The 24,864-nt window shown below is 40.3% G+C and overlaps 1 protein-coding gene across 1 annotated transcript in view; it reads right to left on the reverse strand.

The window, feature by feature from the left end:
- The window catches only part of LOC118398274 (CUB and sushi domain-containing protein 1-like), a 490,495-nt gene that overhangs the window by 310,748 nt on the left and 154,883 nt on the right, over window positions 1-24,864 (reverse strand). The window contains 1 exon segment of the mRNA XM_035793460.2: window positions 12,336-12,552. Within this exon segment, the coding sequence (XP_035649353.1) occupies window positions 12,336-12,552 (217 nt within the window).

The following is a 24,864-nucleotide window of genomic DNA, read 5'->3' on the forward strand; positions in this document are numbered from 1 at the left end:
ATCCGGCATAGCCAAAGACACGACATGTCTTTCTGGTTAATTATGTTATTCAATCTCCATAACAATGCTCTGCCCCATGCCAATATAAGAAGCTTATGATTTAAATGTAACTTTCTCATTGCATGATGATATGTATTTAATTTCTAAATGGCTACAGGAATGGCTATAAAACACAAACATGTCTGGTCCAAGCCCAGACTTTTGAAAGACTAGTAGCCTGTTAAGTTGCTTTGTATTTCTTTGCTCACTTTATAGCACTCTCAGAAGAGAAATGACCAATAGATAAAAGTAGGAGAAGCATTGTTATGCAAATCTTCTGTTAAGCAATGGCACCAAATCATCTCTCGGTATACAATTGAGCATCAGCATTAATGTTTTTTCCCCCTTCATATTCATAACAGAATCATGCAGCCTTCCTCCAAGCCTCCTCTTTGACATTCTTTATCACATGCAAAACCGGTTCATCCTCTTTCTACTCTTTATCGCAGCCTCCAGAGCAATTACTCTCCCTCTGGAAGGTAACAGAGCCTGCGCCAGCATTCCTATCCTCACATTCTAATAATTGTGAAAAAAATATTTAAAAAACATGACAGCAACCTTACATGTCACTTGCTGTCAGTGACGAAGGCTGCGTTTCACTTAAGTGCCAACGTTGGTGCCAGTTTCTTGGATGAAAGTAAAACTATGCTCTGGGCCTGTGAGTAGTGACTGTGTAATGACAGGGTTATTCTTTTATCAGTAGTGGAGAGGTAGGCCTTGCTGTAGATGGTGGGGTGGGAGCAAACAAAGGAAGAAGAATCAGAGTTGATAAAGAACTGTAGTAGACAAGTGTGATGTAACTGAACCAAGACTACTGCGCAAGAAAGACAAATGGAAAACACTGAGATGTTGACTTTCTCAAAGCTCCACTTTGAGGGATGAGGGGAACGAGATGGTGGAAACCTATTAACAGCATTTTTTATTCTCTTTGAGAGTTCATTAAGGGAATTATTTATTTTTCTTTCAAAGCATGCTACTGAATACAACACAGTTTGTATATTGGTTAATATTCAACTATGAGTAGCTGCTTTATTTGTTTAAACAATTATCTTGTTTATAGATCCCAGAGCTTTCCAAGTTTCCTCTTGTAGTGAAGTAGTGATACTAATGACAGTGCTTCACTATAGAACCGAAGATTTAGATTTTAAGTCTAGCTACTGCAAGTAGTGGAGGTCATTACCTCTGAGAACATATCAGCACTACTGTATGTAAAGCCGCTGTGAAATGAAAGCCTCATCCACACATCTTCTGCAGACCCTACACAGAAAAGGCATCTCAATCTCCCATTTCCAAGCAGAAATCCTTATCCACTGGCCCTTCAGATGCTCTTTTCTTGTTTGGCAATGAAGCACACCCTAGAGGAGAATGTAAATATCTTAATTTGATTGCCTCAGAGGTTTAGAGAAGTGCTAGATCAATCTACTATACAAACATTTCATGTAAGCTATAGCGATAACCAAAATAGTAAATTTCTCTTTGGATTACGAACCATGGAAATCAACTCCAACCTGCCTTTTATCATGTCTTTCTAATTAATAAGCATTGTATGTATTACAACAGAACAGCTGGAGAACATTATGTTAAATCTTATGTGGGTCAAAATCTCATGTGAGTCAACAGTGTTGCAAACATGTAATTATGTGCTTTTAGTATGTCTCCAACAGAATAGCGTAATGCTATCAGTGAAATACCAACAGTGTAGGTCTCAAACTGCGTTGATTTCAACCTCCTGACCAACATGCATTCTGCAACGAAAAATATGAAAAAGGCACACACATTTCTAAAAATGTACATAATATACTGTCTGTTGTAGAGTAATAGCCTAGGATACTGCACGGCCATGCGATGTACTCATACACTATACGTTTATTTTGCATTTGTATATTTGTTCTGCCACTGTCCATATAACGTGGCAGAAGCAATTAAAACAGTGTCACAAGCTTACAAGGATATTATCCAGTGTTGGAGAAATCATTTATTCATGCACTCGTGAAGTCAGCAATGAAGAGGCAAATAATTTGAAGACACTCCAGCCAAGTGGCAAACTCTGACCACTTTTGAATCAAGATTACAAGGAGAAAAAAGTGATGGGCAATACAAACCCTCTGTGTGATAAAACAACAGTGCATCCTGCTTCAAAGGTGATGAAATGCTATTAGTTCAACTCAGAGTACAAATAGCTGCTTAAAGCTTTACTGTAGACACACTGCTGCTCTTTAAATTATTAGCCTCCGTAAGTTTAAGAAATATTGCCTTACTCTTCGTAATTCTGTTACCAAAAACCCACATATCTTTAAGGTATGTTCTAACTTATCTCCCTCATGAGGAGGGAAAATGAATGTTCACAGATGTATAGACCAAGTAAAGTTAGACCTACCAATTAGTTAGTGTTTTAACTTATATACATTTTTGTTTATGAATTATTAAGTGATTAAAACTCAGAATTATTTTACCAAATCTGAGTTTGGGGAATCCTGGAGTAGAATATAGTTCAGTACAGTACATTTGTAAATATTTTGTTTTAAGTATTTTTATAGCATTTTTCATGACTTCTTGAGTTTTTCAGAGCTACAGTATCTATCTGGTGGTTTTGGTCCATGGAGTTACTAGACTAATGGAAAGTCTGTTTTTTCCCCTGCTTGGCTAGATAGTTAGCTAGCTAGCTAGCAGGCTATGCAATCACTTGAATGATGCATCATTACAGCACCATCTTTTTTTCACCTTTTTTCCACTTGTCCCGTTTGCATGAACGAAGTGTGAGGGGTTGAGCAAGGCCCGCCTCATAGGGGACTGTTTCCTGACTACTGCCGAGGTGTAGTGGTCTTTCTGGAGCTTTAAGCTACCGAAGCATCACCAAGGTGGGTGCTACATTTGGATAGTGGACTATCCAGCCTACCGACAGTACAGAGGAGGAGGAGGAGATAAAGAGCTCGGGCCTAAATAACTAACCAACGCTGCTCCTTCTCTGTGGCATCAAAGCTCGCTCCGCCTGCGCTACATCCCAGCCTTTCTGAACTGCCTGGCTGACCAACACCTTATCATCTGAAGCTGTGGAAGACCATCGACCAAGACCTGCCAGATCTCTACATGTAACGGTTTTCTAGGTGTGGTGAAGGAGAGTCGGACCAAAACGCAGCGTGTAGATTGCGATCCATGTTTAATGAAAAAACACACTAAACACAAACACTACAAAAACAATAAACTTAATGAAAATCGAAACAGCCTAAACTGGTGCAAACTAACACTAGACCGTTACAAGGACACTAAGGACAATCACCCACAAACCAACCAAAGAATATGGCTGCCTAAATATGGTTCCCAATCAGAGACAACGATAAACACCTGCCTCTGATTGAGAACCACTCCAGACAGCCATAGACTTGACTGTCTGTGACTGCTAGATCACCCCACTAGCTACAATCCCAATACATACCAAAACCCCAAGACAAAACACACCACAATACAAAAACCCCATGCCACACCCTGGCCTGACCCAAACATGAAGATAAACACAAAATAGTTCGACCATGGCGTGACACTACATTTGTTTTGTTTGTTTTTACAGCATCTTTCAGATTCTCTTTGTAATGAAAAGCGCTATATAAAATACATATATTATTATTATTATTTTTATTACTGTACTGAACTCTACTGTACTTTACTGAACTCTACTGTGATGTGCTTTATTGTACTGTACTATCCTGTGCTGTACTGTTCAAAAGAGACCCACTGGACACACCACGTAATTTCAACGTGGACATTTGGGTAATATTTAGTTGAGATGTGGATTTCAACCTTTATTCACCTACAAAAAAAGACAGCCAGAAGTTTGTTGAATTCCCAATGTGTTATCACTGCGCTTTAAACCATCTAAAAGAACAACTAAATTCCAATGGAAAAATGTCAGATTTTTTGTTTAGTTGTCATCTAAATGTGTTATCACTGCGCTTTCAACCCTATCAAAGCAAAACTAATTTCAAATGGGAATACAGTGTCAGATATTTTGTTTTTATACAACAACTTAATGTGTTATCCCAGTGCTTCATCTAATAGCACAGCCAAATTACCTGGATTGCAGTTGAGATTACATTAAATGTAAATAGTGCAAGTGATCAATGCTGTTCAGATTATTACAGCAATTGTGAAGATTTCCACAGACCTGTGGCATTTGCATGCTATGTTGAACATGCACACGTTCTATGATTACATAAGAAGACATAATAACAGTAACCTCAAAATGTGGCCATGGTTGTACTACTAATTTGAAGGTTAAATAAATACTCTTACATTAGTTTGTAAAATAGTCATAACTTTTGGCCATCTATTGTACTACAAAGTTAATATTAAATTGTATTTGGTTCACAACGCTTAAGAACAAATTCTTATTTAAAATGACGGCCTACCCCGGATGACACTTGGCCAATTGTATGCCGCCCTATGCAACTCCTAATGACGGCCGGATGAGATGCAGCCTGGATTTGAACCAGATACTGCAGTGATGTCACTTGCACTAGAGATGCAGTGCCTTAGACCGCTGCGCCACTCAGGAGCACTAAACCCTGTGTTGAATTGAAATGATAGCTGTTGATGACTTAGCAAATGCTATATAGGCCTAAATACTATCATTTAGGATATATGACTTGAAATAATGGTTACATTTCATTTGCTCTCTTAAACCTACTTTTTGGAATAATTTTGGTAGCAACAGTGAATATATTTAGTTATTAAGACGTATCTCAATAATCATTCTCACAATAGCACAGTAGTAATCAAATACAAATCAAATGTTATTGGTTGTGTACACATATTTAGCATATGTCAGTGACAAATATAAAAGCTCAGCAGTGCTGGGCTTGGTTAAACACTGGATGGGAGACCAAAAGAATAGGTGTAGATCAACTCTCCAGTAGGAGGTGCTCCCCAGCCTATTGTTTTGTACCATGAGGCCTAATGCCAGTAAATTTTAAATAAGCCAGAACATAGTGTTCTCAAAATCTATAGCATGTTCTGTTCTGATGTTATTATGACTTTTTTTAAACAATACAAAACACACACATACAAACATCACACATGCCCAGACCCACCTGCTCACCCCAACTCCAGTTCCCGCATCACTCTCAGCCACATGGCCTCAAACTGCACCATTTTGTTTCTCTCCTTCGCCCACACACTTTAACCATTTAGATAATAAAGCATTTGACCTTTCCATTGTGTTACTGATGGAGGATTGGTTAATTTTACCGTTTTTAAGTATACATTTTTTTCAAGATGATTGACGAGAATAGTACCCTCCAACCCATCTGGTATCTCACTGCACCCTCATATGCCATATATTGAAACATGCCGACAGACGGATTGAAAGTAAATTTACATTGTACAAATTCTGACAGGCAACTTTCTAACTCCGCCCATAACTTTTGGACATTATTGCATTCCCAGAAGGCATGGATTATTGAGTCATTGTTAGTTTTAAACTTAAGACAGGACTGCCATTGTGCTGTGTAATTTGGGAAATTTGTCTCTATTTTGTTAGTTATGTTCCAACATTCCCTATATCTTGTGCCAATATCAGTTATTTTGTTACGTATCATATAATTTTCTGACTCAAATTGTCACAACCTGATCTGTTTCACCTGTCTTTGTGCTTGTCTCCACCCCCCTCCAGGTGTTGCCCATCTTCCCCATTATCCCCAGTGTATTTATACCTGTGTTCTCTGTTTGTCTGTTACCAGTTTGTTTGTTTCGTGAAACCTACTCGCAGTTTTCCCCTTGCTCCTGTCCTGTTTTCTATTTTTTCCCAGTTTGGACCTTTCTGCCTGCCCTGACCCTGAGCCTGCCTGCGGGTTCTGTACCTTGCCACTCCACACTGGATTATTGACCCCTGCCTGCTCTGAACCTGAGACTGCCTGCCGTTCTGGACCTTTTGCACCCTATCTGGATTACTGACCTCTGCCTGCCCTTGACCTCTTTTTTGCTGCCCCTGTAGAGTAATAAACGCTTGTTTCTTCGACACTGTCACAATCGTCGTAAGAAGTGGACCAAAGCGCAGCGTGGTGTGAATGCATCATTTTAATGGATGACGAAAACACAAAGTAAACTGAACAAAACAATAAATGAACAATGACCGTGAAGCTATATACGAAATGTGCTGACACAAACACTACACATAGACAATCACCCACAACGACAAAACAGGCTACCTAAATATGGTTCCCAATCAGAGACAATGACTAACACCTGCCTCTGATTGAGAACCATATCAGGCCAAACACAGAAACAGACAAACTAGACATACAACATAGAATGCCCACTCAGATCACACCCTGACCAAACAAAACATATAAACATACAAAGCAAACTATGGTTAGGGCGTGACAGACACTGTCTGCATCTGGGTCTTACCTGAAACATGATACAAATAGATTCCCTCAAGATTGCTCTGATGTCCAAACTTTTCCAAATTTTGTGATATGAAACCTTTTTTTTCCATGTATTTGAAAATATCTAGATTGGTCAGTCCAAAATAGCTTTTTAAATTCTGTCATGGAAATACTGTAAATGTATTTCTTATTACCAAGTCGTTTACGGGTTCTTTAGTTTACCATGTGGATCAATTTATAGCTGAATTGAGAAAAGCTATTCAAGGATTGTTCGATAGGGTTGTGTTTTAAAGGAGTGATATTGGTCGTTGTCGAAGACGTTTAATATAAAGTCTGTTACTTTTTTTTCAAATGTCTTTGGTGGGGCAATTGGTATTACCTAGAATAAATATAAACACTTTGGGAGCCATGTTATTCTGAAGAGGTTTACTCTATGATATTTATGGGAAGATTGTTCTATTTAATTACATCAGCTTTCATTTTGTTGAGTAATGAGATAAAGTTATCTTTATATAGTTGTTGTTTGTTGTCTTAGTAAGTTTTTTTTTTTTTGTGGTCCACTTACATTTTTGTAGCTCATGAGTTAAATGTTTTATTTTTCCTATTGCCATTATTTTGTTGTTTTTTTCACGTAAATTTTATATCCTGAGATTTTAGAATATTCTTAAAATATATTTTAGCAAGGTGGGCATTGCGTTTTCTATATCAGTCAGGTATATCAGGAGATAATTTGAAAATAAGTTTAGTTTATATTTATGCTTACCAATACTGATTGATACCTGTTACGTTTGGGTCCTGTTTAATTCTTTCTGCAAGCGGTTCAATTGCCATTGGAAACAGGAGGGTGGAGATAGGACCTCCCTGTCTTGTGCCTCTTTCTAAAGCAATTTCATCAGATAATGTATTATTTGTGTATTTATTACATTCATATAATATTTGTATTACATTTATTATTTCAGCTGGAAAGTTGAAAGCGTCCAAAGTTTTGAATAGAAAAGGCAATTCAAGACGGTCAAAAGCCTTTTCAGCATCAACAGCCATTATTGATAAATCTATATCTTTTTTTGCGTATTGTATTAAATTGAAGTCTATTTTTAAACGTTTCAAGTCTGGTAAGACTTTGCCATTCTATTGCTTAAGAGCTTTGTTATTATATTATTGTCAAAATGTATTAAAATTATGAGTCTGTAATCAGCAAGGGGCCCTCCAGATTTTCCTGGTTTTAATATAACTGAAATAAGTGTTTGCTCTTATTCCATCCAGCACTGCGGTTATCGCCTGTCTTCAGGTGCAAAGAAGCTATTTCTCACCCTAGAAATCACTAGTACATATTTTCAATTACGCCTGTGCCAGTGAGATATTAGATTCAGCCAAAGATTCAGCCAAACATGAGATATGTTCACTTAGACCACAGAGGGTACCTACACTGTCACTACATAGTAATGAATTAGTTCCTTCACTTTGACAGCCTATGTAAATACATAGGTAAATAGGGTGCCATTTGTCATTCAAAATAAGGAATACATCTGAAATGGTTTGAAAACTATTGTGAAAAAGTATTAATGTAAGAAAGAAGAAAGGTTATTCAAGTCTATTGCAATAATAATTAACAGTAAGATATGTACTCCTTCACTACAATACACAGTAGGCTTCCATCTCTTTACAATGCACAGGCAAACTCCCTTTCACTTGCATCCATAGTCTGCACATGTTCAGGTATCAGTATGTTATTCAAAGGTCAGGGGAAGTATCATTCTCAAAGGACAGCATATGCAACATAACAGCTGCTTCATGTGGAGGAAATCTGTGCAGCGTAATGCCTCCTATCAGTCAGAAATGCCAGTCGGCCTGGGTGTGGCCAGCATGTTCTCTTTTGAATGACTGTTCCAGCGACCTTTATTCACTTTCAGACCTGCAAAGTGCTACTGCTCTCTTTCAATGAATATGAAGTCTTCATCTCTAGTGAAGTGGTGTTTATCTCTACTTTCCCAAGACTGTTGTCTTTATTCATAGAGCTCAACTCAATACAGCTCAATACGTTGTTTGTTGTGGGCCTACAGTACTGTACAGTTGTGTCTTGCTGCTATGGCACTATTTGTTGACTTTATTTTTTTTAAATGCCTTCAACTTTTGATACCATTCTGAGACATGAATAAAAAAGCTTATGAAATGATCCAATGCAGCAATGCAACCAACAGGGCAACGCCACTTCCTCCACATCCTACCCATGCTTACTCAGTTCAGCTAGCTTGAATCCCTATTCTCCTGTGTTGGATTTGTTCAAATCACTGGTTATCTTTGCCCGCCCTATTTTCCTTGCTGACTGTAGGCTATACTGTTATATATATTTGATGCATTTCATTAGTATAAAAAACACAGGAATTTAGGTTTCACTGACACCTTGTGGCGTTAAGTCACTGTTACCAGCCAGCATCTTAGAGGTAATGGGTACATTTTTGGAGCTGAGGAGACAGACAGAGAGGGCAACTGTGATGGTAGCAGGCAGCGTTTATAGGTCGAAACCCACAGTGTTATAAAGTTTGACACTGCAGTCATGGTGAGCAGTGTTTGTCACTCTCCACAGACACAGATGTAGAGTCCCATCTCAGCCAAGGAGAGGTTCACCAGAGACGGATACTGCTTGTCACTGGAGCATCGCTCCAAACCCTCTGGTAATGCCTTGTGTTTAATTAGCATAAACACAGAATTGCATTGCCATACTACTAAATCCTAAATGATAAAGAGCCATTGGTGAAAAGGAGGACGGGGTAAAGAAAGCCCCCTTTACAGAGTCTGAAGAGATCATATAGCAAGTGATCTTTGCCCGTTTAATGACCTGCTTATGCTAGTTATTTCCCTGAAGTAATGACATCAACACTTCATGTCACACAGTATGAGGTGTGTGACTATTAACAGTTTTCCATGTCTTCACACACACACCTAAATTAAATTGAAAGAGAAGGTTGTGAATACCAGATGGAGTGCATTGAGCCTTTACCAGACAGAAATTTAGTGGGAACTTTTCTCTCAAGCGGCTTCGACAATCGGGAGCTCTCTCCCTGTCTCTGTCTGTAACTCAGACTTGGTCAATGTTTTTAAAAGGCTTGATTAAAATGTATCTTCTCAGATCGGTCTTTTGGTTAAACTCGTAAGATAAAAAAATGTTAAGTATATTTTTCGGTTTTCTAATTTCTTGCTGTTTAATGTACATCACTAGTGATTTTGCTTGTGTGTTGCAGTGCACACACTTATAGTGCATTTGGCAATTATTCAGACCCCTCGACATTTCACATTTTGTTACGTTACAGCCTTATTCTAAAATGGATTAAAACATTTTTTTCATCAATCTACACAAAACACCTCATAATGACAAAGTAAAACCATGTTTTTAGACATTTTTATAAATGTTTTACAAATAACAGACTGAAATATCATATTTACATAGGTATTCAGACTCAGTACTCTATTGAAGCACCTTTGACAGGGATTACAGCCTCAAGTCTTCTTGCGTATGATGCTACAAGCTTGGCACACCTGTATTTGAGGAGTTTCTCCCATTATTCTCTGCAGATCCTTTCAAGCCCTGTCAGGTTGGATGGGAAGCGTCGCTGCACAGGTATTTTCAGGTCTCTCCAGAGATGTTTGATCAGGTTCAAATCCAGGCTCTAGCTGGACCTTTAAAGGACATTCAGAGACTTGAACCAAAGCCACTCCTGCGTTGTCTTGGCTGTGTGCTTTGAATTGTTGTCCTGTTGGAAGGTGAACCTTAGGACCTCAGACTGGGCAGAGTGCTTTGGAGCAGGTTTTCATCGAGGAGCTCTCTGTACTTTGCTCCATTCATCTTTCGCTCGATCCTGACTAGTCTCCCAGTTCCTGCCATTAGAAACATCGCCACAACATGATTCTGCCAACAGTATGCTTCACTTTAGGGATGGTGCCAGGTTTCCTACAGACGTTACGCTTGGCATTCAGGCCAAAGAAAATCTTGTTTCTCATGGTCTGAGAGTAATTTATGTACCATTTGGCCTTTTATTGAGGCGTGGCTTCCGTCTGGCATCTCTACCATAAAGGCCTGATTGGTGGACCTTATATAGACAGGTGTGTGGCTTTCCAAATCATGTCCAATCAATTGAATTTACCACAGATGGACTCCAATCAAGTTGTAGAAACATCTCAAGGATGATCAATGGAAACAGGATGCACCTGAACTCAATTTTGAGTCTCATAGCAAAGAGTCTGAATACTTACATAAATAAGGTATTTCTAAAAACCTTTTTTTGCTTTGTCATTATTGAGTATTGTGTGTAGATTGATTAAAAATAAGGCTGTAACGTAACAAAATGTGGAAAAAGAGAAGGGGTCTGTAACGGTTTTCTTGACTTGAAGGAGAGGCGGACCAAAATGCAGCGTGGTTTCTATTCATGGTTCTTTAATAAAGACTCTACACATGAACAAACTAACAAAACAAGAAACGTGAAAACCCAAAACAGCCCTATCTGGTGCAAACACAGAGACAGGAACAATCACCCACAAACACACAGTGAAACCCAGGCTAACTAAGTATGATTCTCAATCAGAGACAACTAATGACACCTGCCTCTGATTGAGAACCATACTAGGCCGAAACATAGAAATACCCAAATCATAGAAAAACAAACATAGACTGCCCACCCAACTCACGCCCTGACCATACCAAATAATGACAAAACAAAGGAAATAAAAGTCAGAACGTGTCAGGGTCTGAATACTTTACGAATGCACTGTACTTTTCCACACAAGTTGATGTATTTGCATGTCCTTTAAAACTTTGTTGTCTTGACCTTGAGAGCTGTATAATAAAATGTATAATTATCATTAGCCTGGTATTTTCCCATTGGCTAAGAGACTGACTGACATTTTCACTGATCTAGTCAATAATACATGGAATCACATTGAGCGGGTGCTCTGTCTAACAATTTATATTCATTAAGTAAGTAGCCTTGCACGAGCCTTGGCTTGTGTTATCCGGAAAGTGCTCTCCTGTTTCGGTACCGTGAGGCAGTTTGATGTACTAGTACACCCCCTAGACAGGACGCTATATAATCGCAGGGCCCTACCAACAATCTATCTCCGTCATGCTGATTGCCAAGCAGAGATGCAGCAGGTACCATTTTCAGTCTTTGGTATAACTCAAACGGGGATCGAACTCCCAACCTTCCAATCTCTGGACAGACAATCAAACTAGAAGGCCACTGAGTTGGTAAACACTTTATAATACTACTCACATATTTACTTGGTAAATACTTTTCAGCAGCATTAGTTTCACTTCACCATCTTTATGCAAAGTTGTGTTAATAATGTGTATGCTTTTACAAAAACAATCCTGCATCTGAATTAAGGCATTCCATTTTCACTTGGAGGACAAGTATTTTGAGATTGTCTTTTTCGATCGCAGATCCCCATTACTTACTTCAACGCCAAGAGGGTGCCTCCCGTACCAACCTATTGGCATACTTCAAACCTGGTAAGTGCAACCTTGGCAACCACAGGGATGCAGTTTAGCCTGCATGGCGTTACAAATGTTTACTTGTTTCAGAAGGGTCCTGATGGGAATTTTACGTTTTCAGTTGATTTTCTCTTTTATGGCTAGATAAAGAAGCCCTGTGGTACTTTAGGTACAGTTGGAATGAATGAGTGCCCTTATAACATCAATATAACTATTCAGTGAGTACATATGAATGTTCAACACTACACAACTAAAGTATGTATCACTTAACAGGCCAAAATGTATATACTGGCATCAGTCATGTCAGCATGATAATATCCTTAGCATTGCTAGTGCCACACAGGACCACTAAAGTTACAACAATACAGTACTGTAACACTCAAATCCAATGAATACATATAAAACTGCATATGAGTAAGTAAAAGTCTTACCTAATTTTCAGGTTTCCTGGCTGCGGTTGGCCATCATAAATGGAGACTATGTCAAAGTCCTCTTCAAGAGCAAAGGTGTGAAATGACAACTGTATCCTGTTTCGTTCTCCTGTAATGATGATCCAGGTACAGTTGGCATAGTTTGGGTAGCCATGGGGAAAGCCAGGACTCTCTATCGTTCCATTTAGTCCTTGTACAACACCACCACAAGTTTGACCTGAGGACAAAGATCAAAGACAGACATTAGATATAATATGGGTATTTTAGATTTCCAATCTAAGAATTTACAGATTGTACCACAAAACTTTTGAAATATAACAACACCGAACCCGGTGAACTACTCTGTAGGGAAACTCCTTCTGCAATATTATACGTGACTCACAGAGGGATTTCTGTGGTGTCCTGATGAACCGTCCTCAAGTAAGCCACTTAAACAGCATTTTTGTAACATAACAAAGCATCCCATTATCCATTAGAAGCCTCAGGTTTGTATACAATAACCACTCTTCACAAACATTAAATATATATGTGTTTGGGTATGTTTTAACATGTTGACATATGCACATTAATGGTCAATGTTCCTCAATGTTCCATTTCACATTTCTCGCTTTCTCGCTGCATCATATCGTATGCAGCATAGGGGGACCTTCCAATATCTTGGCCTATTTATGATTGAAAAGCAGCATGTGAGAAACACAGCGAGCACACAAATGCTTGCACACACCATGATTATACAAGTCATTAGGCTATACCTCATCAAAGAGGTGTAGAATCTTTTATAAAAGGAGATTGTCCTTTCAACCTCTCGAGATTTGCAATGAAAGAGTAACAAGGCTAAATCCTGACATTTTTTGGCAAGAACCATTTACTCAAAGTAAATAAACAGAGTGTGTTTCTGCATGTAGATGTCAAGCATTGAATTCAATTAAATGTGCTTGCTGCTAATACTCCCGGTAGACATTCGTGTCAATCGAAACACACTCATAGAAAGAAGACAGACATAATTTTAAAATGTTGTTGGTGGCTATGAGAGTAGCTGAAAGGCTAGGGCTAATTTTAATTTCCTGCCATTGGAAAACATTGCTCTCAATTTCCTATCTGTTGATGTATTTTAATTACCATTGTTATTCTTAAAACATAACGTCAGAAATATAAACAGTCCACAATTGTCTAGACTAGTGCTCTAAATTGATAAAGGATGATGGAACTACAAGTATGGGGGTCTGTTCATATGTAAGAAAAACCCTATTTTCAGAAACAGAGAATTAAAAAATGCTGAATTATCAAAGCTTTGTCAAAGCTTCTGACCCAATATATTCTAACTATGGTACCATCAAATTGCTAAATCATAAGACCTCAGCAATAAAAACACAGCAATAAAAACATAATTTTTAGTGACAAACAAAACAGAATAGGCTACAGTAATTCTAAGGTAAAACTAGTTATACATTAAGCAGCGAATTAAAACAAGTAGATGTATTTACGCATTAGAAGGTGTAACCAGGGGGACCTTCCAATATCTTGTCTTATATATGATTGAAAAGCAGTATGTATGAAATCAGTGTCATGTTGTATTGTTAACTAATGGACCAAACCTATAAAGGAACCAAAACCAAATAAATAGACACCAGGTGGGACATGCTATATCTCTAAGAGTTTACATTAATGGACCACTCCAAATATGCCTAAAACATGCTCAGGCTGTAACCAGATGATGCTGGATTTGTTTGATGCTGGACACACTCAGACATCTGTATATTGTTATCAAATCAAATTTGATTGGTAAAATACACATATTTAGCAGATGTTATTACGGGTGTAGCCAAATTCCCTCTAAAAGTGTAATAGTAGGGAACTTTCTGTTCCAATGCACTTTGTGTACTTTGTACTATAATAATGTAGGTGGGCATTTGAGTTAAACAATATTTGTGTTGGCATATTATTTCATATTGTACATGTTAGCATGAATGATAACCATGGTTGGGTGGGTTACTTTCTAAATGTAATCCGTTACAGCTACTAGTTACCTGTCCAAAATTGTAATCAGTAACGTAACTTTTGGATTACCAAAAGTCAGAAACATAATCAGATGACTTTTGGTTACAAAATGTAATATTACCAATTCAACGACATCTATTGTAGGATAAATAAATATTAGAGTTTACATAGCTAGCCATAAATGGATGTTGCATTTTACATTATAGGTTGGTTATGCAGGCTTCTTCTAACCCATAACTTTCTACTACATACAGTTGAAGTCGGAAATTTACATACACTTAGGTTGGAGTCATTCAAACTCGTTTTTCAACCACTCCACAAATGTCTTGTTAACAAACTGTAGTTTTGGCAAGTCAGGCAGGAAATTTACTTTGTGCATGACACAAGTAATTTTTCCAACAATTGTTTACAGGCAGATTATTTCACATATAATTCACTGTACCATAATTCCAGTGGGTCAGAAGTTTACATACATTAAGTTGACTGTGCCTTTAAATAGCTTGGACAATTTCAGAAAATTATGGTATGGCTTTAGAAGCTTCTGATAGGCTAATCGACATCATTTGAGTCAATTGGAGGTGTACCTGTGGATTTTTTTCAAGGCCTACCTTCAAACTCAGTGCCTCTTTGCTTGACATCATGGGAAAATCAAAAGAAATCAGCCAAGACCTCAGAAAAATAATTGTAGACCTCCACAAGTCTGGTTCATCCTTGGCAGAAATTTCCAAACGCCTGAAGGTACCACGTTCCTCTGTACAAACAATAGTACACCATAAACACCATGGGACCACGCAGCCGTCATACCATTCAGAAATGAACATACTTTGGTGCAAAATGTGCAAATCAATCCCAGAACAACAGCTAAGGACCTTGTGAAGATGCTGGAGGAAACAGGAACAAAAGTGTCTATATCCACAGTAAAACGAGTCCTATATCGACATAACCTGGAAGGCCGCTCAGCAAGGAAGAAGCCACTGCTCCAAAACCGCCATAAAAAAGCCAGACTACGGTTTGCAACTGCACATGGGGACGAAGATCGTACCTTTTGGAGAAATGTCCTCTGGTCTGATGAAACAAAAATAGAACTGTTTGGCCATAATGACCATCGTTATGTTTAGAGGAAAAAGGGGGAGGCTTGCAAGTCGAAGAACACCATCCCAACCGTGAAGCACGGCGGGGGGGCATCATGTTGTCTGGGTGCTTTGCTGCAGGAGGGGCTGGTGCACTTCACAAAATACATGGCATCATGAGGAAGGAAAATTATGTGGATATATTGAAGCAACATCTCAAGACATCAGTCAGGAAGTTAAAGCTTTGTTGCAAATGGGTCCTCCAAATGGACAATGACCCCAAGCATACTTCCAAAGTTGTGGCAAAAGGCCTACAAACCTGACTCAGTTACACCAGCTCTGTCTGGAGTAATGGGACAAAATTCACCCAATTTATTGTGGGAAGCTGGTGGAAGGCTACCTGAACAGTTTGACCCAAGTTAAACAATTTAAAGGCAATGCTACAAAATACTAATTGAGTGTATGTTAACTTCTGATCCACTGGGAATGTGATGAAATAAATAAATAATTATCTCTACTATTATTCAGACATTTCACATTCTTAAAATAAAGTGGTGATCCTAACTGACCTAGGACAGGGAATTTTTACGAGGATTAAATGTCAGGAATTGTGAAAAACTGAGTTGAAGTGTATTTGGCTAAGGTGTATGTAAACTTCCAACTTCAACTGTATAATAATATGATTAGGCTATTTCTTTGCATTAATAACCAAAGTCTGCCAGATTTCCAGGCATTCCAATTAATTGAAATCCCTTGATCTTCAAGAATAGGACATGGACATATCGATTATATCACGCCCTGGCATAGAGAGGCTTTAATTCTCTATTTTGGTTAGGCCAGGGTGTGACTAGGGTGGGTATTCTAGTTTCTTTATTTCTATGTTTTGGCCGTGTATGGTTCTCAATCAGGGACAGCTGTCTATCGTTGTCACTGATTGGGAATCATACTTAGGCAGACATTTTCCCACCTGTGTTTTGTGGGTAGTTATCTTTTGTTTAGCTGCCTGACAGAACTGTGCGCGTTCGTTGTTCTACTTTGTTGCAGTGTTCAGTTTAATAAATATTATGAACGCCTACCACGCTGCACCTTGGTCTCCTTCTTCAACCCACGAGAGTCATGACAGATTAGGCTAATTGTTTTACATGAGTATAACCCAAAAACTTAGGATATATTAGCCTATGTTGTTTATCTTTTTGTCATGGAAGACTAATTGGGCTCGTTGCTTCAAGTTGAAAAATAAATGCTGCTCTCATGGAATGGCTATTTGCATGTGAGCAATGTATGCCATATGCTGCATTTGCTATAGGCCTAGTTTATGTTTTTGTTGGTGACACTTTAATATCTCGATAATTTGTTGCTGTTTAAGTCTATCAAAAGTGTTCAAATTTGAGCATGTGTCCATTTTTCTTTTATCAGCACAAATTAGACTGAGCAATAAAAGCCCCACTCATAGTCTTCTAAAATTAAACTTGTTTTTGACAGTATGGAGCACAATACCACTGAGAAGTTTAGAAGGGAGGAACTTCCTCAAACTTTTCCATAGTCTTGGATCCCCTCTATGCAGCTGTTGGAAGATTGCATTTTTCACTGGCTATCCACTGTTAAATTCAACCATTATTGGGTTAAAATACACATCTACATATGTGAACAGCCATTCACAACAACCAAAACCCGTAAGGCGCAAATAGCTAAATGAGAGAGTAGCAGTGTGATTCATATCAATGCGCTATGTAGATATCAATAAGTGTAGCTTCTATGCAACCAAGAGTGTGTGTCCAGCGCAGTGTAAAAACTCTATAAAAACTATCTAGGTTGCATCGAAGCTATCATTTATTTATTTTTATTTAACCTTTAATTAGCTAGGCAAGTCAGTTGCTAGGCAAGGACACATTCTTATAATGACGGCTTACCAAAAGGCAAATGGCCTCTTGCGGGGATGGGCTGAGATTAAAAATAGAAAATAAATTAAATAAAAATATAGGAGAAAACACACATCACGACAAGAGAGACAACACAAAACTACATAAAGTGAGACCTAAGACAACAACATAGCATGGCAGCAACACAGGACAACACAGCATGGTAGCAACACAACATGACAACAAAATGGTAGTGGCATAACATGGCAGTAGCACAACATGGTACAAACATTCTTTGGCACAGACAACAGCACAAAGGGCAAGAAGATAGAGACAACAATACATCCCGCAAAGCAGCCAACTGTCAGTAAGCATGTCCATGATTGAGTCTTTGAATGAAGGGATTGAGATAAAACTGTCCAGTTTGAGTGTTTGTTGCAGCTCGTTCCAGTTGCTAGCTGCAGCGAACTGAAAAGACGAGTAACCCAGCGATGTGTGTACTTTGGGGACCTTTAACAGAATGTGACTGGCAGAATGGGTGTTGTATGTGGAGGATGAGGGCTGCAATAGATATCTCAGATGGGGGTAAGTGAGGCCAAAGAGGGTTTTATAAATAAGCATCAACCAGTGGGTCTTGCGACAGGTATACAGAGATGACCACTTTCCAGAAGAGTATAGAGTGCAGTGATGTGTCCTATAAGGAGCATTGGTGGCAAATCTGATGGCCAAAAGGTAAAGTACATCTAGCCGCTCGAGAGCACCCTTACCTGCCGATCTATAAATTACGTCTCCGTAATCTAGCATGGGTAGGACGGTCATCTGAATAAAGGTTAGTTTAGCAGCTGGGGTGAAAGTGGAGCAATTACGATAGAGGAAACCAAGTCTAGATGTAACTTTAGCCTGCAGCTTTGATATGTGCTGAGATAAGGACAGTGTACCGTCTAGCCATACTCCAAAGTACTTGTATAAGGGGATTACCTCAAACTCTAAACCATCAGAGGTAGTAATCAAACCTGTGGGGAGAGGGGCATTCTTCTTACCAAACCACATGCCCTTTGTTTTGGAGGTGTTCAGAACAAGGTTAAGGGCAGAGAAAGCTTGTTGGACACTAAGAACGCTTTGTTGTAGAGCATTTAAAACAACATTCAGGGAAGGGCCAGCTGAGTATAAGACTACATCATCTGCATATAAATGGATGTGACAGCTTCCTACTGCCTGAGCTATGTTGTTGATTTAAATTGAGAAGAGCATGGGGCCTAGGAAGGAGCCTTGGGGTACACGCTTGGTGACGGACAGTGGCTGAGACAGCAGATAATTCTGATCTTTGAGAGAGGTAGTTAGCAAACCAGGCCAAAGACCCCTCAGAGACACCAATACTCCTTAGCCGGCCCACAAGAATGGAATGGTCTACGGTATCAAAAGCTTTGGCCAAGTCAATAAAAATAGCAGCACAACATTGCTTAGAATCAAGGGCAATGGTGACATCATTGTGGACCTTTAAGGTCGCGTCCATCCAAAATCATAAGTGGTATCCATATCGCCCGTAGGCTACACTACTGCTGTCGTCCTTACCTCCAAGCCTTTATTCAAGTTGGATAATCTTTGAATGCCGACAGCAGTCGCACCATTGGAAAACATAGCTTGGACTATAGCCTGACATTACAACTAATTCATACAAAAGTCAAGAGTTGGCTATAACATAAGTTCAAACAAAGTGAGTGTGTGTATATGTGTGTAACTGTTTGTGTACGTGTGTGTATTATGGTGTGTATTATACATTCTCATCATAAAAATATATCCCCATTCCCCAATCGAATACCTTCATTTTTTCCATTCTGGCAACCCTAATAAAATTCATCATAGCCGTGCTTAAAATGCGTTGTGAAAGAAATGGTAGAATGTACACAAAGAAGTGGAGCTCTAAGAAATATGAAATGCGTTATGAAGAAAATCGGCCTACGGTTACCTACACAAAATAAGGGCCTTTTGTCACGCCTTGGTCATTGTATCTTGTGTTTTTGTTATATGTTTGGGTAGGCCAGGGTGTGACATGGGTTTATATGTTGTATTTCGTATTGGGGTTTGTATTAATTGGGAGTGTGTATTATTAGGGGTGTGTCTAGTTAGGCTTGGCTGCCTGAGGCGATTCCTAATTGGAGTCAGCTGATTCTCGTTGTCTCGGATTGGGAACCGTATTTAGGTAGCCTGAGTGCGCGTTGTATTTCGTGGGTGATTGTACCTGTCTCTGTGTTAGTCACCAGATAGGCTGTAATTAGTTTCACTCGTTTGTTGTTTTTGTATTTTCAGTTATTTCATGTACCGCATTATCTTCATTAAAAGTCATGAGTAACCTACACGCTGCATTTCGGTCTGACTCTCTTCAAACAACAGACGAACTTCGTTACAGAATCACCCACCACCATTCACAGACCGAGCAGCGTGTGAACTGGCAGGATCTAAAGGAGGACGTTATGGACGGCAGAAGCAGGGATTATACGACGTGGGAAGAAATCGACAGGTGGGCGGCCGACCCAGAGCGAGTGCAGGAGCCCGCCTGGGATTCCCTACAGCAATGCGAAGAGGGCTATACACGTATGGAATCGAAAAGGAAAGCACGGCTTTACAGAGCGAAAACCGTAGGTAACGGGGGAAAGCGCAGAGAGAGAGTGGCAGAGTCAGGAGTCAGACCTGAGCCTACTCTCCCTGTTAATTGTGAGGAGCAGCAATATGAGGACTTCTGGTCTTGGGAGATGATATTAGATGGAAAAGGACCCTGGGCGCAGCCGGGAGAATATTGCCTTCCCAAGGAGGAAATAGAAGCAGCTAAAGCGGAGAGGCACAAGTATGAGGAGGCAGCACGGCGACGCGGTTGGAAACCGGAAAGTCACCCCATAAAATTTATTGGGGGGGGGCTAAAAGGGAGAATAGTTATGCCAGGTAGGAAACCTGCGCATACTCCCTGTGCTCACCGTTGGGCTAGAGAGACCGGGCAGGCACCGTGTTATGCTATGGAGCGCATGGTGTTTCCAGTGCGGGTGCAGAGCCAGCTGCGACACATACCAGCCCTTCCTATTGGCCGGGCTAGAGTGGGCATCGAGCCAGGTAAGCTTGGGCAGGCTCGGTGCTCAAGAGCTCCAGTGCGCCTGCACGGTCCGGTCTATCCAGAGCCACCTCTACACACCAGTCCTCCGGTAGCAGCTCCGCGCACCAGGCTTCCTGTGCGTGTCCTCGATCCAGTACCACCAGTTCCAGCACCACACACCAGGCCTCCAGTGCGCCTCGCCTGTTCAGCGCAGCCAGCGCTTTTCTCCTCTCCTGCGCTGTCGGAGTCTCCCGCCTGTTTAGCGCCGCCAGAGCTCCCAGTCTGCCCAGCGCCGCCAGAGCTCCCAGTCTGCCCAGTGCCGCCAGAGCTCCCAGTCTGCCCAGCAACGCCAGAGCTCCCAGTCTGCCCAGCACCGCCAGAGCTCCCAGTCTGCCCAGCACCGCCAGTCAGCCCAGCGCCGCCAGTCTGCCCAGCGCCGCTAGTGCTCCCAGTCTGCCCAGCGCCGCCAGTGCTCCCAGTCTGCCCAGCGCCGCCAGTACCGCCAGTCTGCCCAGCGCCGCCAGTACCGCCAGTCTGCCCAGCGCCGCCAGTACCGCCAGTCTGCCCAGCGCCGCCAGTACCGCCAGTCTGCCCAGCGCCGCCAGTGCCGCCAGTCAGCCCAGCGCCGCCAGACAACCAGTCTCTTCCAGATCTGCCAGACAACCAGTCTCTTCCAGATCTGCCAGACAACCAGTCTCTTCCAGATCTGCCAGACAACCAGTCTCTTCCAGATCTGCCAGACAACCAGTCTCTTCCAGATCTGCCAGACAACCAGTCTCTTCCAGATCTGCCAGACAACCAGTCTCTTCCAGATCTGCCAGACAACCAGTCTCTTCCAGATCTGCCCGACAACCAGTCTCTTCCAGATCTGCCCGACAACCAGTCTCTTCCAGATCTGCCCGTCAACCTGAATCTTCCAGATCTGCCCGTCAACCTGAATCTTCCAGTTCCGCCAGCCAGCCAGGATTTACCGGAGCCTACTACCTGCCTGAGCTTCCTCTCAGTACTGAGCTTCCTCTCAGTACTGAGCTTCCTCTCAGTACTAGGCTTCCTCTCTGTACTGGGCTCCCTCTCAGTGCCGGGCTTCCCCTCAGTACCGGGCTGCTTTGGTCCCGGGCTGCCCCTCTATCCTGGGCTGCCCCTCTGTCCTGAGTTGCCCCTCGGTCCCGAGCTGCCCCTCTGTCCCGAGCTGCCCCTCTGTCCCGAGCTGACCCTCAGTTATGTGGGGATCAGGGTGAGGACTATTAGGCCATGGTCGGCGGAGAAGGTGGATTATCCTAGGACGCGAAGGGGAGGAACTAGGACATTTATGGAGTGGGGTCCACGTCCCGAGCCAGAACCGCCACCATGGACAGACTCCCACCCGGACCCTCCCTATGCTCTTGAGGTGCGTCCCGGAGTCCGCACCTTAGGGGGGTTCTGTCACGCCTTGGTCATTGTATCTTGTGTTTTTGTTATATGTTTGGGTAGGCCAGGGTGTGACATGGGTTTATATGTTGTATTTCGTATTGGGGTTTGTATTAATTGGGAGTGTGTATTATTAGGGGTGTGTCTAGTTAGGCTTGGCTGCCTGAGGCGATTCCTAATTGGAGTCAGCTGATTCTCGTTGTCTCGGATTGGGAACCGTATTTAGGTAGTCTGAGTGCGCGTTGTATTTCGTGGGTGATTGTACCTGTCTCTGTGTTAGTCACCAGATAGGCTGTAATTAGTTTCACTCGTTTGTTGTTTTTGTATTTTCAGTTATTTCATGTACCGCATTATCTTCATTAAAAGTCATGAGTAACCTACACGCTGCATTTCGGTCTGACTCTCTTCAAACAACAGACGAACTTCGTTACACCTTTGACTACAAGTGCACCAGTATCCCAAATTATTATGCAAAAACAAGCATAGAAAACAGTATTGGCATTAATAAAAATGTACAAAAATAACGTAAGGCTACTATTATATTATAATTATTTTGGTGACACCCTGGTTGATAAAACATATTGGGTTGTTAACATGTTTTTTTATTATATATAAATAAATGTAGGACACAAAACAAAGACAGTGTAGAACACCATTTGCCCAACATGCATTGTGCTAATAACTTTATAAAAATATTTTCCTATGAACGAAGTTGCACAAACATGTGTCTTTTCACACGAATTAAGCCACTTAAGAAACACATGAAATCTGCTGAAAGACTTTTTGTACATATTTGCACGAATTGAGTGTGAGATTGTGTTGCAACATGTGGTCAGACTCGCTCAGGCCGAATAAACTTAAACTTCTGCCTTTTTTCAAAGCTGATTTAAATGTCACCAGTGCAACAGTAATGAGATCCACAACAAGGGATTCATTTTTGACTAGTTTGAACTGACCGCCATTAAAGCTGCCCTTGCCGAGAACCACCTTGCACTCTTGAACAAGAAATACAGCTTTAATTGTGCCACTGATAGAACTCTTTATTGATTTATTAACATTATTACTGCAGTAGCCAACCCGGGGCTGATGGTCAATACATTCCCACAATTTGCCTCAATAACAACCAAGCAGGGGCCAGATATTGAAATACATTATATCGAATAAACAACCATATAACTCCATTAATAAAGAAATATAATTTCAATCTATGATGAATAGCCAGTTGGTTGCTCCTCCAATGGGGTTGTAAAAGCAATAGCAAATTATGTTTTTATTAATGCACAGTAAACATGCTATTAGCAGTCATGTATTAGTGACATCCCAATGAGTGATCTCTGCATGCTCTGTTAGAACAGGGACATCCAGTGATGTTCAGAAAATCAACAATCAGTACAGAAGCATTTCTGATGAAATCAGGTACCTACTCAGGCGAGATCGTAAACAAGATTACAACATAATGATGCTCGTATTCTAACCTATTATATAAGGTCAGAACAAACTGTTTGAGGAAAGTTATTGCATTGACTATAACACATCAAGACTGTGACACTGTTACAATGAAGCATTGTGAGTCATTGGAAAAGCAGGCGAATCCATGTTTCAATTACAGTGGAATATGATTCACTGACACAAAATCATCTAAATGACATTTGCAAAAGGGGGAACAACAATCTCCTACTAACATTATCATGAGACGATTGTTGCCATTGTTTTCTCTAAATTCCGCCATGAATATCAAATGTGCCTTTGTTTCATTATCAAATCTAAAATGCCAAGCTTCTGCATTTAAAATGGAGAAGTTAAGGTTCTCAGCTTCTTGTTCATAAGAAGTGCATGTATATATACCATTCACAAGAGTAGCCTAACAAATTATATCTGCACAGTGTGCAATGATTCCACTGTACTATTTAAATAACATTGACCATGTCACTCCATGCCAGTGTTAATTTTGGCAGGTATTTTAGATGTAGTTTTAGTCTTAGTTTTAGTATTAAAATACCTTTTAGTCTTAGTCACATTTTAGTCATTTCATCCTTAATTAGTTTTAGTTATTAATCAGTTGACTAAAACTGGGCAATTTTAGTCTAGGTTTCGTCAGAGTTTCTATGAAACAATTCATATTTAGGCTACCTCTAACTTCCATGATGTGCACATTCAGATAGCCTTGTTCAACTAGGCCTCCTATCCCCTTTTATATCTTAGCTGGCAACATTGATATTGTGGCAGATAGTAAACAATGCCAGCCATAATTAACCACATAGTCCATAAAGCCTTGGCTAAAAGGTTTTAAACAATTACAGCTACGATTTTCTCCACATCATAACCGTCAAGGAGTGTAAATAACAGTGGTTTGCTTGAAAAGGGGCGAATGTCAGCTTTTCAAAAATACCAGAAGTATTACTGTACTCCTAATATTCAACAAATATCATTCATTTTTCACATAAGAAAAAAGCAACCGCAACTGACATTTGCGGACCGTAGAGCGAGAGCAGCAACACAGAGGAATTAATTTTTTATTACATTTTTTATTTAACCTTTATTTAACCAGGAAGGGCTTATTGAGATTTAAAATCTCTTTTTCAAGAGCGTCCTGGCCAAGATAGGCAGCACCAAGTCATTACAAAAATTACAGACAGACAACATGAAAAACTACAAGTAATCTAGTAAAAACGATTGAATTCACAAGAGTATAACAAAATCAAAAACAGCAAATTAACAACATTGATAGGTCAGGGAATCAGCCTCAAAATCCTTCATCAGTGATTTAAAAACACCAATTGGGACAAGTTCTTCCAGTTTAAAAGTATTTTGTAAGGCGTTCTAAGACGATGGCGCAGAGTACATAAAAGCCCTTTTACCAAATTCAGTTCGGACATTTGGAACAGTTAGCTGGATAAAGTCCAGCAAACGAAGAGAGTACCCCTCACATTTCTGAACAATAAAAATGCCCAAATAAAAAGGTGACTGAGCCTACGAGTGACTAGAGAAGGCCAGCCAACCCTGGTATACAAAGTGCAGTGGTGCGTAAGGGTTTTGCAGTTTAAAATAAATCTCAAAGTGCCATGGTAAAGAGTGTCAATTGATCTCAAACACTGAGCGGAAGCATTAAAATG

The sequence above is a fragment of the Oncorhynchus keta genome, chromosome 2 (genome assembly GCF_023373465.1).
Source record: "Oncorhynchus keta strain PuntledgeMale-10-30-2019 chromosome 2, Oket_V2, whole genome shotgun sequence".
Classification (NCBI taxonomy): domain Eukaryota; kingdom Metazoa; phylum Chordata; class Actinopteri; order Salmoniformes; family Salmonidae; genus Oncorhynchus; species Oncorhynchus keta.